At 42.1% G+C, this 17,230-nt stretch overlaps 3 protein-coding genes and 1 pseudogene across 6 annotated transcripts; 3 read left to right on the forward strand and 1 right to left on the reverse strand.

Annotated features, from left to right (window-relative positions):
• Window positions 1-441: 441 nt before the first annotated feature.
• On the forward strand, window positions 442-6,712 carry LOC115755432 (ubiquinone biosynthesis O-methyltransferase, mitochondrial-like). Of its 4 annotated transcripts, XR_007199806.1 has the most exons (10): window positions 447-784; window positions 1,165-1,254; window positions 1,588-1,666; window positions 2,882-2,959; window positions 3,954-4,002; window positions 5,174-5,223; window positions 5,501-5,650; window positions 5,776-5,880; window positions 6,136-6,216; window positions 6,332-6,383. XR_007199806.1 is itself a non-coding variant. In XM_030694836.2 (9 exons), the coding sequence occupies exons 1-9, from the start codon at window positions 474-476 to the stop codon at window positions 6,437-6,439; spliced, it is 996 nt and encodes a 331-aa protein (XP_030550696.1). In that variant the 5' UTR covers window positions 446-473; the 3' UTR covers window positions 6,440-6,712. The 4 variants fall into 4 exon arrangements, 3 of the variants coding, with proteins under 3 accessions (XP_048141796.1, XP_048141795.1, XP_030550696.1); XM_030694836.2 differs by lacking the exon at window positions 5,776-5,880 and having other exon boundaries at window positions 446-784; window positions 6,332-6,712; XM_048285839.1 differs by lacking the exons at window positions 5,501-5,650; window positions 5,776-5,880 and having other exon boundaries at window positions 442-784; window positions 6,332-6,712.
• Window positions 6,713-9,087: 2,375 nt separating this feature from the next.
• Window positions 9,088-10,011, forward strand: LOC115755402 (LRR receptor-like serine/threonine-protein kinase GSO1). The gene has a single exon (XM_030694783.1). The coding sequence runs from the start codon at window positions 9,088-9,090 to the stop codon at window positions 10,009-10,011; it is 924 nt and encodes a 307-aa protein (XP_030550643.1).
• A 1,136-nt stretch (window positions 10,012-11,147) lies between these two features.
• On the forward strand, window positions 11,148-15,000 carry LOC115755403. Its single transcript, XM_030694784.2, has 8 exons — window positions 11,148-11,731; window positions 11,929-12,017; window positions 12,254-12,707; window positions 12,805-12,946; window positions 13,223-13,695; window positions 13,887-13,981; window positions 14,135-14,621; window positions 14,710-15,000. The coding sequence occupies exons 1-8, from the start codon at window positions 11,148-11,150 to the stop codon at window positions 14,807-14,809; spliced, it is 2,424 nt and encodes an 807-aa protein (XP_030550644.1). The 3' UTR covers window positions 14,810-15,000.
• A 457-nt stretch (window positions 15,001-15,457) lies between these two features.
• On the reverse strand, window positions 15,458-16,835 carry LOC115755404 (annotated as a pseudogene).
• Window positions 16,836-17,230: the final 395 nt, after the last annotated feature.

Consider the following 17,230-nt stretch of genomic DNA (forward strand, 5'->3'; position numbering starts at 1 on the left):
GGCCTCCCGCTCCTCGAGCGGCACGTGCTCGAGCTCCTGAAGATCTTCTCCATCTCCCCTTCTCCTTTCACTCGTTCTCCCCCGGCTTCGCCCGTCGGTTGGGTAACTCCCGACGCTCCCCGAAGCCAGCCCTTTGCGGTCCGAACTTCTGTGGAAGCGGCCCGCCGAATTCCTCTCCCTTCAACGCGGCGCCCTCAACCGCCGTGAGAGGTAGAAAATTAGGTCAGAAAAATTTGTGTCTTTTCAATTTTGACTCGCCTCACTGTCGGACACGCGAGTCCGGGCCGTGTCCATTCAGTTGACCGAGTGTCGAAGCTCGGACATGCGTTGACCGCGTGTCCCGCCGTGTCCGGCGCGTGTCCGACACGCGAAAATTCTCCCGGGAGGCGTCTGTGTAACATAGTCGACGACACGACCCACCTTCGCTCCACTCGCTTCCCGCCGTCGAGTCCCTTGTGCTGTAGCAGACCGCCATGGCGTCGAAGCTCCTCCACCGAGTCCCATGGCTCCTCCACCGAGTCGGCGCTGTCTCTGCACCTCTGAAATATCCGCGGACGCTTTCACCAACCCTCGCTGCCTTCGCTTCCTTGAGACTCCTCTCCGACGTTGCTCCTCGGCCTCTTCCTGTGGCCGCGACCGGCAATTCTCCTCCCGCTTCCACCTCGCCAGCTCCTCAATTCTCCGGAAGCTCCGAGAAGTTCGAGCATAATGCGAAGAGTTCCTCTGTTCGCTCATCTCTGAAGGATCCTGAGCTGGCCAAGTTCTCTGCCATCGCCGATACATGGTCAGTTCGTTGATTGCCTATTCGTGTCTTCCGTAAACGGTGATTTTCCTGATTTTATGGCTTTTTTTCGTTCTCTTGAATTCGACATTGTATATTTGCGATTGATTCGTTCTCTTGAATTCGACTTTGTATATTTGCGATTGATCGCAGTGGAACCGCTTTCTGTTTTGTTTTATTTTCCCCCTCATTTAGCAATTGAAACAGCTTAGCTGTAGTTGCTCAAGAGTTGACGCTCTTCGATTTTGCTGGAACTATAGAAAATTCAAAGTCTTTGAAATGCGTGGTTGTTATATCTTGCAAGTTATGAGGTTGAGGTGTAACTGGCGTTGCTTTAGTGTACAACTTTGATGATAATTTGTCTCTCCTCGTGCTGAGAATAGGTGGGATTCTGAAGGCCCATTTAAGCCTCTGCACCTGATGAATCCTACAAGACTTGCTTTCATTCGCTCCACACTCTGTCGACATTTCGGGTATGTTAAATGTGATCCTTCACTATTAGCAACTTGTTTGAATAATCAAGTTTAGTTACTGCATGTAGTGGCTTTACACCTAATAAGGAGATGAGCTTTCAAGTTCGCCACATTTAGTTAAACTCAATAGCTCGAGACAGAACTTCAACAATTGCAATTTCAAGCAATCATTTCAGTCGATTGACATCTAGGACTTATAACTCAATCATCTAGCGTGGCTTCCATGAGATGCATTGCACTCTATTCTTCCTTTGTCAATGACATTTTTCTATAAGAATGAAATTGTTCCTGCTAATCATATTTTGCAAATTTGGCTGACTTTTCTTGATTTAGGAAGGATCCATCCTCCGCAAGGCCTTTTGAAGGTATGAAAATTGTAGACGTTGGTTGTGGCGGTGGAATTCTTTCAGAGGTATAAAGTTCGTTCATTCCCCTTATTTGTCTACTTTACATGAATGACTAGATAAAAGATGGGACTAACCACCTTCGGAAAGGTCCTAGACAGCAGTGGTTGAAGGTTTAATGTGTCAAATGCTGAGTGAGTTTGTTGGTCTTATTCATGCTTGTATAACGAAGTCATTGTGTGCCTGTGGCCATTAAATCTGTCTGCCTACCTCTAATGTAGCATTTTAGTACATCTAATTCTGTCATAGTCATATGTTAGACAGCTGCAATCGTATCGTACTCGATAATGAGGTCAAGGTTTTTTTGCCTTTTCTCTAGAAAAGGTATAACACAATAGATTTTTTTTTTTTTTGGGGTCAAAGTAACACGGTAGATTCCACATGCTATCTTATTGGCTGATTTCCTTGTGCTACAATCTGAACATTTCTTTAATAGTAGAGATAAGGATTTTATCTTAGGCCGTGTTGAAGTTTCTTCAGTTGTTCTTGCATCTAAATATCTCTGTCATTCGATGCTAGAAGTTGGACTTTGAGGTAGATTCCATTGCATTAATATCAAGAATATGGACACAACTCATTAGCTATGGTGATGTGGCAATGGGCATGCTGCACCATATGTTGGAGCTTGATGAAATGCCCCTTTTGGTAAAAATGCTGGTCGCCAACCGTCAAGGCTGCTGGTTTTGCTCTATGAGCAACATGTAGATTTGACTAGGACTGTTGCAATCATGAGGCTTGTTTTGTGCTGTGTTAGTTTATTTAGTACACATGGTTTGCGTCATAAAAAAATGCGAGATGGCAGTAGCATTTACTCTAAGAAAGAAAAGAAAGCGTTTCTTTGCCAATGATAGCATAATTTTGATAGAGGGACATTTTTGCATAGTTATTATGTGTCATGCAAGTGGCCGGTTAATTCTCTGTTGTACTGTATACCAACTGTTGTTGATGTGCTGGCTGGTGTGAACTGTAAATTGAGCTTCATTTTATTGCTGTGGGAGCGTGAAAGGTGTCTGGACAGTCATACAATTGTAATTCATGGCTAGAGTTTGGTCAGCAGAGAGGATGGTGTACTCATTTCATTGAAATAACATGATATTGGTTTTCTTTCAATTCCAAATATCTTGCATTTTGAGTTCGGTCGGTTTTTTCAGATATTATTTACCAACTTCAATGGTTCAAGCAGAGAGGGCTATCAATTAATACTTGTCTTTTTGCCTTTTCAGCCATTGGCCAGGATGGGAGCTTCAGTAACAGGTGTGGATGCTGTAGACAAAAACATCAAGATTGCGCGCATTCATGCTGTATGCACATTTCTTCATCACAAAATGAACATTTTCTTGTGAAAGTTTCAAAGCATGAGCTACTAAAATGATTGACTTCAGTTGTTGATAGAGTATGTTTAGTATAGACTATATAGAAATTAGGAGATTCTCTTGGAGCTATAATAAGATTTTACCTATGTACACACATTGAATTCATCGGATTCTCAGTGTAAAATCTAAAGAAAAACCTACAGTTGCCACTTGACTCCTCGTCGACAGCCAGCGGTTGCCGGACTAGCCTTCCTTGACTTACTCCTCTTTTAATTAAATGAATTTCTTTCCCTTTTTCTTGCTTGGTATATTATTTAAGTTTTTCCCTCTCTTGGGGCAATAAAAAAAAAAAAGAGAGTGAATCCGGGTCCACTGATGCAGTAAACCTGGGAATTAATATGCATTCCATTAGCCCGGTGTCCTTAAGATCTTAAAATGAGAAACATTTTTTCTTACCCTCGCTTGGCTGTTCTTCCAGCTGTATGTTGAGTGGGTTGAAGCTTTAGTATGCCTACAGTCTGAATATTAACGCATGCTCAATACTTGGAAAGAGTCTCACTAATTAATGAGTTACTCTGGCTATTGAGATTGTCTAGCAGATTGTGTAATTGACTATTGAGTCCACAACTTTATTGTTGTTCAGTCCTTTTGTTATTCTGATCGTTCTTGTTTGATTATCATTGTTGTAAGCTAAGAAGCCTGTGATACATTTTACTTGATAATTAAGTACTGGATTGATGCTGCGAATCCTTTTAAAAGGGTTTTTCTGGTTAACCTTTGAAGCACTGGGTAAGATAATCCCATAACATTTGTGTGTTGCCATAAATAAGTATTGCTCATTACAGATTTTTCCCCTGATTAATATTTGGACTAGAGTGATATTACAAAGCGTAATTTCTTAATTAGCTGAAAGCAATTTTTGCTAATGATCATGATCAACTTGCAAGTTTTATCTGGATGATAACATTCTTTATCAAAACAGGATTTGGATCCAGTGACTTCAACGATTGAATATTGCTGTACAACAGCTGGTATGTTCATCTTACTCGTAGATCAAGCATTTCTTTCTGGTAGTTATTTACATAGATATCTAATGCATATTTTCATGTTTTAGTGGATCATTACCTTGTGAGGGGAGAACTCCATTTCTCCGTCAAGTTTTTGACTTGTCCACTTCTGAGACTCCCCTTGTAGTTATCATTTTTTTTTTTATAACCGAGGTTCCGCGCAGCCGGCGAGCTTCGCTCAACCAGCGATGGAGCACGACTAGTCCTCGGGGGGGTAGCGCAGGAGCCCACCACCACGACCCCCCTTTAGTTATCATTTTTGTCCATGCAAAAACCAAAATGTTCTTACATTTAATCTAAGAATGCCTAGCTGGAAGAATTGAAGGATAGCATCATGATTGGTGATTGTATAGCCATCAATCCACAATGTACCACACCTACTACTTGCAAGTCCTGTGGTTAGCAAAATATTGATGTTGTGATGCATGAAAGTCTCTCTAAGGTAGCTCTGTTTTGGATTCAGATTATCTTGTGTTTTGTCAAGAATCCCCTATCTTGTTACTTAAGGTCTGTGGATCACTATACTTAGCGTTATAGTAACCGTTTAGCAGGATTCTATATCTGAGCAGTGATATACATGTGGAGGTTATAATTTCAGAGCTCAAAAGTGATAGTACAAAAGACATTTTACTAAATGTCAGTATAATCTGGGGATGGTAAAAGTTCTATAGCTTTAATAAGGCACTTGGGCAGGGCTGAGGCTTACCTTTTCCAATGTTTCTCTGTAAGTGTGGTTTTGAGTCTTTTGGCTCACATGCAGCTGTATCAGAATAACATGATAGCCTGCTGAATGCTCATGTAACCGGGGCACAAGGTTTTAGCAAGAAAATAAACCAAGGGCAAGTGTTAACAGTCATGGTATGGCTCAAATTCACTCTTGTAGGAGGCGGTTAGCCGCTAGTGTGGTACAATGTAAATGTAGATTTCTGGCCAGTATGGGGTTTAACTTTTGGTGGTGGTTACAAACTTGTAGCGTAGATCAGCAAATGAAAACTTCTAAACATATATTTCTTGTCCTTTTTCTTTGCAAAGGGAGGAAAAAGGGAGGATTATGATAGAGAAAGTTATATACTTATAATATTTCTTCAGTCAAAACATGAATCTTGAAAGCTTATGTGATTCATGCAATGGACAGAAAAGCTTGTTGAAGAACAAAGGAAGTTTGATGCAGTGATCTCTTTGGAGGTACCTATTCCCTGCCAGAACCACACGCTTATATTTTTTCAAACCACTTTCTCTAATGTTTAATTATGATCTTCTAGATGCTTTCATGACAGATTTGCTTCATTACTTTCTCATCCTTCTTGTTTTCTTCTTTTCAATCGTGGAATGAATTTTCAGGCTACAGCAGCACAATCCTATATGACTTTTAGGTCATGGGTGCTTGATGGCATTTTTTTTATTCTGGATCCAATAAATAATAAAAGGGTTTTTACGTAAGTGCACTTTTGAATGACTACAGGTGATAGAGCATGTAGCAGATCCTGCTGAGTTTTGTAAGTCGCTCTCAGCATTGACAATTCCTGAGGGAGCTTTGGTGATTTCGACTATTAACCGCTCTATGAGAGCATATGCAACTGCTATTGTTGCTGCCGAGTACCTCCTCCATTGGGTATGTTTCTTTTCCTTTCTCCCTGACTATATCTCTACTATCGATCAATTGCAAAATTATAATTGCGTAAGTAGTTTCTGCTGTTCTTCAACACGTTTCAAAATGCATGTTATTTTCTAACATAGCACTGGAGACATTAGTCTGTTTTTCCTTGACCATTAAAATTCAAATGTGTGTGGGCAAAAGTAAGAGATGCAGCGAGTCTTCGTTCGTTATGGGTTAGGAAATTTGTAAGGGGCTTGATATTTATTTCACCAAGGTGAAATAGCGTAGACAACTGCAAAATTTTGACTGGGCGATGATTCTTTTAATTCAGCGGTTTCACTTTCAGTTTTCAGGTAGTTTGTTCTCTTCTAGATTAATGGTTGCGTGATTATACGATGAGATTACAATGAAGTGTGAAAATGATTTAGCTAGTAGACATCACTTGTCAGTTAGATCTAGAATTTAACGAGGCAATGCATGTTCGCATTTCTACATTGCAGCTTCCGAAAGGTACACACCAATGGTCGAGTTTCCTTATCCCGGAAGAGCTAGTGTTGATCCTACAACGTTCTTCTATCTGTGTAAGCCACGATTGCATGCTTTTCAACCATTTCTTGTATCCGATATGCCTCAGTTTTATAATGTGATCAACATACTTTTGCTGAATCTTGGTCGTCCATCCTCGGATTCATCCAGGTCAAAGAGATGGCTGGATTTGTGCACAACCCCTTGACAGGAAGATGGTCTCTTTCCGATGATATTAGTGTGAATTTTATTGCTTTTGGAACAAAAAAGGGCCAGTGAGTGAATATTCACGAGAAAACTCTCATACCAAATGTCATTCGCATTGGGAATGTGCATCATACATGATTTGAATAATATATTAAATCTTTTTTTTTTCCTTTAGCGTGTCAGATTTTCTTTTTCTTTTGTAATTACTTGAAGTATCAGTGTCTTGCCGATATTAATCTCGTCCGATCCACATTAGAGAAGTATTGGGGGGATGCATAGTCATCGCCATTGTCGCTTTCATGTTGGAAATTAGTATCTTCTGCAATTTTATATGGAAATTTCCCTGCCTGATGTCCACGTATCGGATAGTTCCAAACTTCCAATGCTTCATGGGTTGTAGTGGAATCTTTGATTGGTTGCCCTATTGCTGCTAATTGTGGATTTTATGCCTTTCTTTTAATATTTCATGTCCCATCGAACGGAACCAAAGAAATGGCGGATTGGCCATTATTTAGGGTGTCACGGGAGTTGACGGAATCCTCACCGTATGATTTTGGGGGCAATTCCAACATGTCGTGCCTTATTGAAACGGATTTGGGTCCCCCTGAATTAGGCTGACTATCCATAATTGAAATAGAGATGGAGAACTAAGTTTTGATTGATCCTCCCCAGCCAAATCCCCTTTCTTTAATGGGATTGTAAAGATCTTTATTGCTCTTTCCTTTTTCTTTTTCGCTAGAATAATATCATGTCGATCGTTTGTTTAACCCAGTCATTCATATCATTAGAAAGATCTACTAGCCAAGCAAGCACTCTTGAGCTGAAAGGATTATTTGGTGACATGCCCCATCCTACGGTCTAGGACCATTATTATGCTCAATCTAATGGTTGACGCTGACCTTATGCTAGCGTGAAGTGTCAAAGTTTGGTTCATACTCAACATAATTCAAGCTCTACTAAGAATTATTTTTCTCACTATTAGGTATGGCTTGGAGATAAACAGCATGAGATCGATCTTATGTCCAAAAATTCATCCATGGTGTCACTGAATGAGTGAGATCGAGAAAAACTCATGGCGATACTTTGTTGATAGGCCAGTTCAGTCTGCAACAGTGTTGCAATGCCCCTACACATTTGCTCCACCTCCACAAATCTTGTATTTGCCACTAACTAGAACATACCTACTTGTGTTATAAGTTATTGACGTACTCTACACACTTACTAGAGATTAGATAATGACTAGGATAAGTTATTCAGAAAACTGTTAACGAAAGAGGGTTGGTGAGACAAACTTTGGGGTGTTTATGACCAGTGAAGTGAGAAAAATTTTGAGACATGATGAATTTGAGATGAATTGTTAGTCGGGCTGAAGGAGTTGCATTTGGCATTTTCCATAGTAATTGTCGGGGCTAAATCGAATTGGGTTGGACTTTTAACTGTGGAAAGCCATTTTTCTAAACAAGATTTCACCTTTCTTAGACAAAGAAATAGTTGATTCGTATCAGATCACAGATTTTTACTAGAGCTATTTAAGGGGGTGGGGGGCATAATAGGACTGTAGCTCAGACAATGGAGAAGCTGGGAGTCAAAAGGGGGAGAGGGTTTGAGAAAGGAATAAAGAAAGAGAAGAAGTCAATCAAAGGGACAGAATAAGAAAGAATGTTAGAGAGATAGCTGAAACCGGCCAGAATTTGAAAAAAAAAAAGGGTACTTGTTGGTATTATGATCTGATTCTTTTCCAATGGAGGTTTGATTGAATTTGCGAGCAAAGAATAACAAGGGCGGGAGAGACTTGGAAGATACATGAAAGAGGGGCCTACCTATTTATGGTGGAGTTGGAGTATGTTGGACTTTGGAAGTTTGCTGCTGGGTACAGTAGAGGAATATCACGGATGATGACGCGATACATATTAGGATGCTTCCGAGCGGAAGTGAGGTCAGCGCATCCCGACCGTCGGATCATATGGATTTGACGGAAGACCCTTCCACATCAAAGGCTCAAATGCATTGAGCTCATGAACACCAGAATCATTGATGAATTGTTTGGGGACGTGGACGTGGTGGGGTCTGCTTTTGACTTGGTGAAGCCTTCCAAACTTTTTTCTATCGTTTTCTTTTCTATACATACCAATGTAAAACCCAAAAGAATGGAAAAAGAGGGAACTCAACCGCTCTCTTTCCAACGGGGGTTTCGGTATTCGAAAGAGCTAACACACCGAGAAGCAGCAAAAACTAGAACATCAGCAATTCAACCACTGCATCTTTCCTCTTTTCACGCTGCATGCATCCATCCATTTAGACCCCCATCCTCTCTGTCTCTGACCCCTCTTTGACCTTACTTATCCCATCCTCTGTTTCTCATTAATTTCTCTCTCTCTCTCTCTCTCTCTCTCTCTCTCTCTCTCTCCGGTGGTCATTCATGGCAGTTCATTAACAGCTAAAGCAGGCCTGTGCTGGGCTGCGTGGCATTTCAAGGCAAGGGGGGGTCTTTAAAGACTCTGCGAGTACCCCCAACCCTTTCCAATTCCAACGCATGCGAGCACTTGAATCCATGCACCCCTTCCCATCCCCATCCCCTGCCTCCACCTCCTACAACCACCACCAGCCACAGCAGGAGCGCTTAACTCCGCCATAACCATCGCGGGGACGCGCGTTGCATTCCATGCTTTTGCTAGCGACGCAGGTGGTGGAGTAGATGCTCGTTGTGCGGAGCGAAAGCAATGGCGATGTTGTTCATGCCTCGCAGAGCTCTTGATAATCGGGTTGCTGTAGTCCTTGTGCTTCTGGTATTGTTCTGCTCGTTGGGACATGGCGAGGCGACCCTGAGCCTGAGGATACTTCTGGAGGCCAAGGCGTCGTTCGTGGAAGAAGACCCGAGAGTGTTGTCTGGCTGGTCTCCGAGCAACCCGAATTTCTGTACGTGGACAGGCGTGTCTTGCGATCAGCTTCAACAACAGGTGGTGGCCCTCAACCTGTCGGCGTCCTCGCTGTTGGGTTTGATATCGCCGTCCCTGGGCCTCCTGCGAAACCTGCTCCACCTCGACCTCTCCTCCAACAGCCTGACGGGGCCGATCCCACCTGCTCTCTCCAACCTCTCCTCTCTCCAATCCCGCCTCTTCTCCAACCAACTCTCCGGGGCCATCCCTCCTCAGCTCGGCTCCCTCTCCTCCCTCCGCGTCCTCCGCCTCGGTGACAACCCTGCCCTCACTGGCCCTATCCCTCCGTCCTTGGGCGGCCTGGCAAGCCTCGTTACTCTCGGCTTGGCCTCCTGCAGCCTCACCGTCCCCATCCCACCTCAGCTCGGACAGCTCCCATTGCTGCAGAACCTCATCCTGCAGCAGAACCAGCTCACCGGCCCCATCCCGCCTGAGCGAGGCAACTGCTCCAGCCTCATGCAGTTCACCGCCGCGCTCAATGGCCTCAGTGGATCCATCCCCAGGGAATTGGGCCGGCTTGGGAATCTTGGACTGCTGAACCCTAGGATGATGCTCCTTGAAACTTGGAGGATTTTCTTTCCGCTTCGGGGTTTAAGCGCAAGAGAAACTTTATATTCAACAACAAAGAGAAGGAGATTGGTCAGGCACCAAGAGAGTCAAAACCCTCCGACGCATGAAGCGAGGTGGGAAGAAGGACAACCGAGATGAAATGCTATAATTATAGCAAGTTGGGCCACTTTGCTCGTGAATGCTTTAAGCCGAAAGAGGTATCAAATTACTCTATCACTTTAAGTAATGCTTTTTATTTCTAACATTGCAATGCTTATTGAATCTCATTCTATGTGGACTGTAGACTTAGGAGCCATAGACCATATAGCAAGAGATCGAAGAGCATTTGTGGAGCACCGTTGGATACAGTTTGGAAATATATGGATATATGTTGGAAATAACTCTAGAATTGAAGTGAAGAGTGTCGGCAATATAAATTAAACTTACATGGTGGTCGAACTCTATTCCTACATGATGCCCTCTATGCTCTTGATATTCGGCGGAACTTGGTCTCTATAGTTGTTCTTCTAAACTTAGGTTATGTTTTGAATTTTCATGGTGATTGTGTTGATATTAAGTTTGGAACAGTTTATTATAAATCTGGTCATGTATTAAATGGTTTTAGACATTAATTATGATGTGTTTAACGTTAACGTTTATGGTTGTTTTTTTCTTAAATTGCATATTCTACTAATGTGAAAATTGATGCAAATATTTGGCATGCTAGATTAGGTCACATTGGATTACAAAGAATGCAAAGATTAGCAAGAGAAAGGCCTTTTAGGGTCACTCAGTAGGAAACATAGCTGAACTTCTATTGCAATTTGTACATTCTGACTTTTGGGGTCCATTAAATGTGAGGGCGAGACATGGAGCCTCATATTTCATCACTTTGATAGAGGACTTCACATGTTTTCGGTTATGTTTTTCTGATCTTACATAGGTCAGAAGCATTATATTGCTTTAGAAGATATATGAATTTGGTAGAGAATCAGTTAAACAAAACAATAAAACATTAGATTATTTTGGGCTTAGTTTTTCTTCCCATTTTAAGAGTAAACAGAGTTTCCTGTTGGGAAACTAAGTTAAAAAATGACCCATATAGCCGGCGCTAAAGCTAGTCAACGTTTCCGACCAAAAAAAAAAAAAATCTAGTCAACGTTTTCATTTTTTTTTTTTTTTTTGGGCCAGATCACTGTGAGGCGCTTAAATCTGTGGCAAAACAAAAGGAGTTTACTTCATTCTCGAAAGCATAGATTCTTCTTCTTCAACGACAGAAAGCATTGAAAGAAGACATGCTTAAATCCGAAAAGAGAGAAAAGGGAAGTCACGAACGGAGAAGTACATATTACTTAGCAAGTTTTCTCCTGCCAACCCTTCTGGGCGTGTACGCGTACAGATTCCTGCGGGAGAAAGCAAGAGCCGTCCCTAGAAACTACGACGTGTTCTTGAGCTTCAGAGGCGGAGACACCCGCACCGGCTTCACTGATTTCCTTTACAACAGCCTGGTAGCTGCTGGGGTCCGCGTGTTCAGGGACGACGATGCGCTCCCGGTCGGCGAGGAGATTGGCCCGGAGCTTCTCCGGGCTATCAATAGTTGTAGGATTGCGATCCCCATCATCTCTGAACAGTATGCAGAGAGTAAATGGTGTCTCCGTGAGCTCACCGAGATTATGGAGTGCCACGACAAGCACGGATTATCCGTCTTCCCTGTATTTTATATGGTGGATGTTTCTGACGTAGCTCGCCAATTCGGTAAATTTGGAGAGGCTTTAAGGAAACATGAGTTGCAGTTCAGCTCAGAAGTGCAGGGCTGGCAGAAAGCGCTGTTTCTTGTAACGAGGATTAGAGGATGGTCATCACAAACCGTTGCCAATGGGTAGGTATGTTTGATTATTTCCCTGTATGTGTGTCTCTGTGCATATAATTACAAATCTACAAGTCTATATCCGCCCCATATCTGAGTGCGTACCCGTACGCACTTGGATGGGAACGACCGGTCCAGTCGTAGAGTTAGGGAAAGGAGGAATCGAACTGTCCGCCTAACTTTGCTTTCACAAATATATACATGGGAAGGTATGCAGGAGAGCTGGTGAAAATGATGGTTGCAACGGTTTTAAGTGAATTGAAGACGACGTGGATCGAACGGCTGCCCATAAGATCAGGTAACTTCCAATTCCATTTGAGCCAATCGCCTATTCTTCATGAGTGTTCTCTGTGTTCATCGTAGAGCTTTGGCCTCCCTTCAATGCCCACCTAGAGAAGGCATGTATTCGTGTAGATTGTGATGGAGACAAATGGAATGGTTTTTATGAAATTAGCTTGGTCTTTCTGAATTGTCATATGATTCGTATTGGCTACATCTCATCATCGTCACTATGTTTGTCTTGCTGGATCGCAGTGTATCTGTACTTTTCGGAGAAGACAAAAAGAGAAAGTAATTGGCAAGTGTTCTTGTCATTTCATGGTCCTGATACTCGATCCAGCTTTGCTGCTTATCTCTACGTTAGCCTTGTAGCTGCAGGAATCAGTGTGTTCAACCATGATGATCCTTCCCTCATAGGTAGAGATTTTAGAGATGAGATTTGGAAAGCCATAGAACACTGCAAGATATCCATTCCGATTCTATCGAAAAGTTATGTCTCCTCTCATTGTTGCCTCCATGAGCTAGCTCGAATGGTTGATTGCAAGAGAACAAAGGGCCAAAAGATATTGCCCATCTTCTTTGAAGTGAAGAGAGAGAACATGCTTCGACATCGAGAGCTAGTCGATGGAAGTACTTGTGAACGGTGGGAGCAAGCTCTGAGGGAGGTTGGGTCCTCCAAAGGATGGGTATCAGAGAAAATCGCCAATGGGTACTTTCCTCTCTTACCAAAGCTTTAATTTGATCCTACTGCTGGAAACTTGTTATACTACTCAGAGCTATCTTAAATTTTATTTGGCAAATGGCAGAGACCAAGGGGTCCTTGTAAAACGGGTGGTCAAGGAGGTTTCAAGGTTGTCGAAGAATTCCCAGACACACGATCCCCCTATGCCTATTGATTCACCATTGATTCAGGCTTCAGGGTTCGCGGTTGAAATAAAATCTGGACAGGTACTCGGACAGCTTTCTGTACTCTGCTGCAGCAACCAAAGGCTTACTTGTTCTGTTTGTTTCTTTTTGGTGGTCCTAGTTTAAAAGAGCATCGCCTTGCAACACAGTTTTGTTGTACCTTCGCTTTTGGTACTCCAGATGTCATCACAGGTCCAACTAGCCCAAGACAACTTGGACTTGTCAACGTGCAAAATTATTTCAATTGAATTCAATTTTGCTATTAAGAGATGCACTACTAGCCCTTCTCGCAATGTAATCTTATATAGATTCCTGCAGGAGAAAAGAAGCACTGTCCTTCGTAACTACGATGTGTACTTGAGCTTCAGAGGTGGTGACACACCCACTGGCTTCACCGATTTCCTCTACAACAGCCTGGTAGCTGCTGGGGTCCATGTGTTCAGAGATTATGATGCGCTCCCAGTCGACGAGGAGATAGGCCAGGAGCTTCTCTGGGCCATCAGGACTTGTAGAATCGCTATCCCCATCATCTCACAGCAGTATGCGCAGAGTAAATGGTGCCTCCGCGTGCTCGCTGAGATGATGGATTGCCACAGAAAGCATGGCAAATCAGTCTTCCCTGTATTCTATAATGTCCTTTTTGATGATGTAGTTTGCCAACGAGGTAACTTTAAAGAGGCTTTCTGGAGACATGAGAAGCAATGCAGCTCAGAAGAAGTGCTAGAATGGTGGGAAGCGCTGAGTTCTGTAGCTTGTATTAAAGGATGGATGTCACAAACCATTGCTAACGGGTATGTACATATGTATATATATCACAAAAAGTATTATGTATTTACTAATCTGCGAATCTATATCCATCTGAAATCTGAATCCTAACCCCAGTACACTTGGATGGGAATGACCGATCCAGAATTGCAGAGTGAGCGGAAACAAGGAACCAAACTGTACGCCTAACTATGATTTTACACATTTATGTGCGCAGGCAGGAAGGAGAGCTTGTAAAAACAGTGGTAGCAAAAGTTTTGAGTGAATTGGATACAACGTGGATTGAACGGCTCCCCATTTTCATAAGATCAGGTATCTTCCTATTCCATTTGAGCCAACGCGTCTAATATTCGTAAGAATTCTCTGTTCATCATGTGAGAGCTTTTAAAGTTACCGTGGTTGTCAGATGATTTCTATCGGCTACCTCTTGTCATCGTCATTTTGGTTTGTCTTGCTGGATCGCAGCGTATCTTTACTTTTCGGAGAAGAAAAGAAGACAAACTAAATGGCACGTGTTTTTGAACTATCGTGGCCCTGATACTCGACGTGGCTTTGCTGCTTACCTCTACATTAGCCTTGTGGCTGCAAAAATCAAAGTATTTAGCACTTATGATCCCTCCCTCATAGGTACATATGTTGGCTGTGAGATTCAGAATGCCATTGACCACTGCAAGATATCTATTCCTATTCTCTCTGAAAATTATGCCTCCTCTTGTTATTGCCTCGATGAGCTAGCTCAAATGGTTGAATGCAAGAGAACCAAGGGGCAAAAAATAATGCCCATCTTCTATAAAGTGAAGCCCTCAAACGTGCGAGACGTATCGCATCGTTTTGGAGAGGACATGCGTCTACACAAGGAGCTGGTCAACGAAATTGCTTACGAGCGGTGGGAGCGAGCTCTTAGAGAGGTTGGGTCTTCCAAAGGATGGGTATCAGAGAAAATTGCCAATGGGTATTTATTCCATCAATCTCCCCAAAGCCTTGATTTGATCATATTACTGGAATCTTGTTATACTTCAATTTTATCTGGCATTTGACAGGCACGAAGGAGTACTTGTGAAACGGGTCGTCAAGGAGGTTTCGAGGTTATTGAACAATCCCCAAACACATGAACCTCCATCCCCGTCCACTAAATACTGATTAAATCCTGAAGTTAGTAACGACTTATATTTAGCATATTTGATTTCCGTTTTCATAAGAGGGTTCGTATGATGATCAAACGTGTCGTCATATGCATTGTTATTCTAAATGCTGGCCATGATTCTTTTGGAGTTAAGAAACGTGTTATGAATGTTGTGTTATATAATCTGTTTAATGAACATGTTGGTAGATATCCATAATAGAGTTCGACCGTGACGACCGAATTTATTATATTCATGCATAAGGATACTGGATTACCTGACGGCTGTCTCATGTTTGAATTTGACAAGTCTGATCTGTTACAAATAGAGAGAGGATAGGGTGAATGAGAGGAGAGCAGGGAGACCAAGGGAACAAAAGGAGGAGAGAAAAATGTCCAAACAACAGAAAGTCCAGTCATCTTCATTAATTGTCTGAAGGTGCCATAAAGGAGTAGCTATTGAGATGAAGTAAAATACAATCTTCCGAAACACGGATTGCCTTCAGATTAAGTCTAGTACATCTTCCTTACTATAACTAACAGAAATTAAAATGAGAAAATGGCAATGCACGCATGGAAAAAGAAGCCATGCTTTGTACATCTCTAGTTCTTCAAACAGGCTGCGGAAAGAAACTATTTGTGAGTAAATATTGTCTCAAAAGGAATTGTCAGATCTGGCAAACCAGTTTGGCAATTCTTTCTGCAAGATTTCGTGAATGGTATGCACTGTCGGTTCCAGCTAAATCCTTCTTAATCTGTGGAATCCTTGCCTGCATTTCAGCTTAAGTAGAAGGATCGGCAATAATGATAGTTGAGTTACGACTGATGGTTACTTTTCTAGCAATGCCAAGCTGATCAGAGGTCACACCATCCAGAATCAGACACGACTCTCCGGAGAGAGAATCAATAACGCAATGTCCTGCCAAGACACCTTTCTCTCCTTCTCCGAATATCCTTGACATTGCACAACAGCTACATTCAGCAAGCCTTGCGTTTTGTTGACAACAAGTGTTTCCAGTACTTGCCTTGAGATATCATCTGCAATAATTCGTAAGGGGACACTCAACTGAGTTGCCTTCAAGGAATCATGTCCTTGGCATCAGTTAACAAGGGCTATGGCATTCTCAACTCCGCGAGAGCTCTATCCTGGTTTCTGATGAAATGGGGTGACATATAGACCTTATCAATCTGGCAAAGAAGAAAAAATCTAACTCTAAAGTGAACAACTCGTACAGAGGTGAATTTTTGATTGAAAAGGGGCATGCATTCAATAAGCTGAGGATTTGTTGATGCTTGCAATTGGAAGACTTTATCCCTTAAGAAGACATATTTTAGAAGACAGAGAGCTGAATAACACTCTTTTCCACACTTGGCAAGGAGACAATCATCCAACTCCATATTATTTCAAACCTGAAGCTAAATTCACCAACTTTAGTCATTCCTCGACCAGAACAAAGGTTTCAGAAGATGAGGATGACTCGATAGCGATAACTCCATCATGTCCAATCCTTTCTATACTATCAGCGATCATTCTTACAAGAAAGTCGTCGTTTCCAGCAGACAGCTGCAAAATGGTGAACAAATTTCAGAATTTCGCCATGTCTTGTACAAGGCCCGAAGAAGAAAGAATCAATCAATAACTTTTTTTTTTTATTTTTATAAAGAGATTGGATTAGCCCCAAATGAAACTGCCAACAACCCAGGTTTGATCGTTGCTCGAGCAAGATGATTGCGGTGGTTGTTCCGTCACCAGACAAGTCATTCATGCAGCCAGCTATCTTGAAGTACATACATTTGAACGCAAAAATGAGTATAAGCATGAGACCAAACTTCTGGGAGATAAGCAACTTTCAACGGTGAACCATCTCTTAATCTAACAATGCCCCAGCATTCTCGCTTGCATCTGAATGTCCTATCCCTCGGGACAATCTTGACGCCATCGTTCATGAGTTTCGGAGTTTCAGACTTTGAGAGGATAACATTGCATCCTGACCTCGGGCAAGCTCGAGCTCGCCGGGTATAGTGAGGCCCGAGCTCGCCGGACATGGTGAAGCTCGACCTTGAGTGGTGGGCAACCGGAGCTAGAACGAAAAAGAAAAAATAAGAAAAAATAAATAATAAAATATTGAAATGTTTGAGAATGAGCAATTTCAGAAAGTGACTTCACCTCTTTAGATTAGGAATTCACTTTCCTAATTTTATGCATGAATTTTCCGTTCATCGAAAAGCATTTTCCGTTGACTAAGTCGTTTTCAATGAACTAAACGGGGTGAAAGTCCGAAAAACTAATTCACGGAAAACACTTTCACTCAAATAAACACAACCTTTCTTTGGCCACAAAAAAAAAAAAAAAAAAAAACAAACAAACAATCCACCTTTTCGCTAAAAAATAAATGATTTGAAAAGAAAAATCCAAAACTAATCAATACTATCGTTGTAGT

Source organism: Rhodamnia argentea, chromosome 9 (assembly GCF_020921035.1).
Source record: "Rhodamnia argentea isolate NSW1041297 chromosome 9, ASM2092103v1, whole genome shotgun sequence".
Taxonomy (NCBI): Eukaryota; Viridiplantae; Streptophyta; class Magnoliopsida; order Myrtales; family Myrtaceae; genus Rhodamnia; species Rhodamnia argentea.

Excerpts from the sequence above, each read along its gene's own strand:
- LOC115755403 (XM_030694784.2), top strand. The coding sequence starts at position 11,148 with ATGCTTAAATCCGAAAAGAGAGAAAAGGGAAGTCACGAACGGAGAAGT. Across the intron at positions 11,732-11,928 it reads TCACAAACCGTTGCCAATGG|GTATGCAGGAGAGCTGGTGA; the intron begins GTAGGTATGTTT and ends ATACATGGGAAG. Across the intron at positions 14,622-14,709 it reads TCAGAGAAAATTGCCAATGG|GCACGAAGGAGTACTTGTGA; the intron begins GTATTTATTCCA and ends GGCATTTGACAG.
- LOC115755432 (XM_030694836.2), top strand. The coding sequence starts at position 474 with ATGGCGTCGAAGCTCCTCCACCGAGTCCCATGGCTCCTCCACCGAGTC. Across the intron at positions 1,667-2,881 it reads GCGGTGGAATTCTTTCAGAG|CCATTGGCCAGGATGGGAGC; the intron begins GTATAAAGTTCG and ends TTGCCTTTTCAG. Across the intron at positions 5,224-5,500 it reads ATGCAGTGATCTCTTTGGAG|GTGATAGAGCATGTAGCAGA; the intron begins GTACCTATTCCC and ends GAATGACTACAG.
- LOC115755402 (XM_030694783.1), top strand. The coding sequence starts at position 9,088 with ATGGCGATGTTGTTCATGCCTCGCAGAGCTCTTGATAATCGGGTTGCT.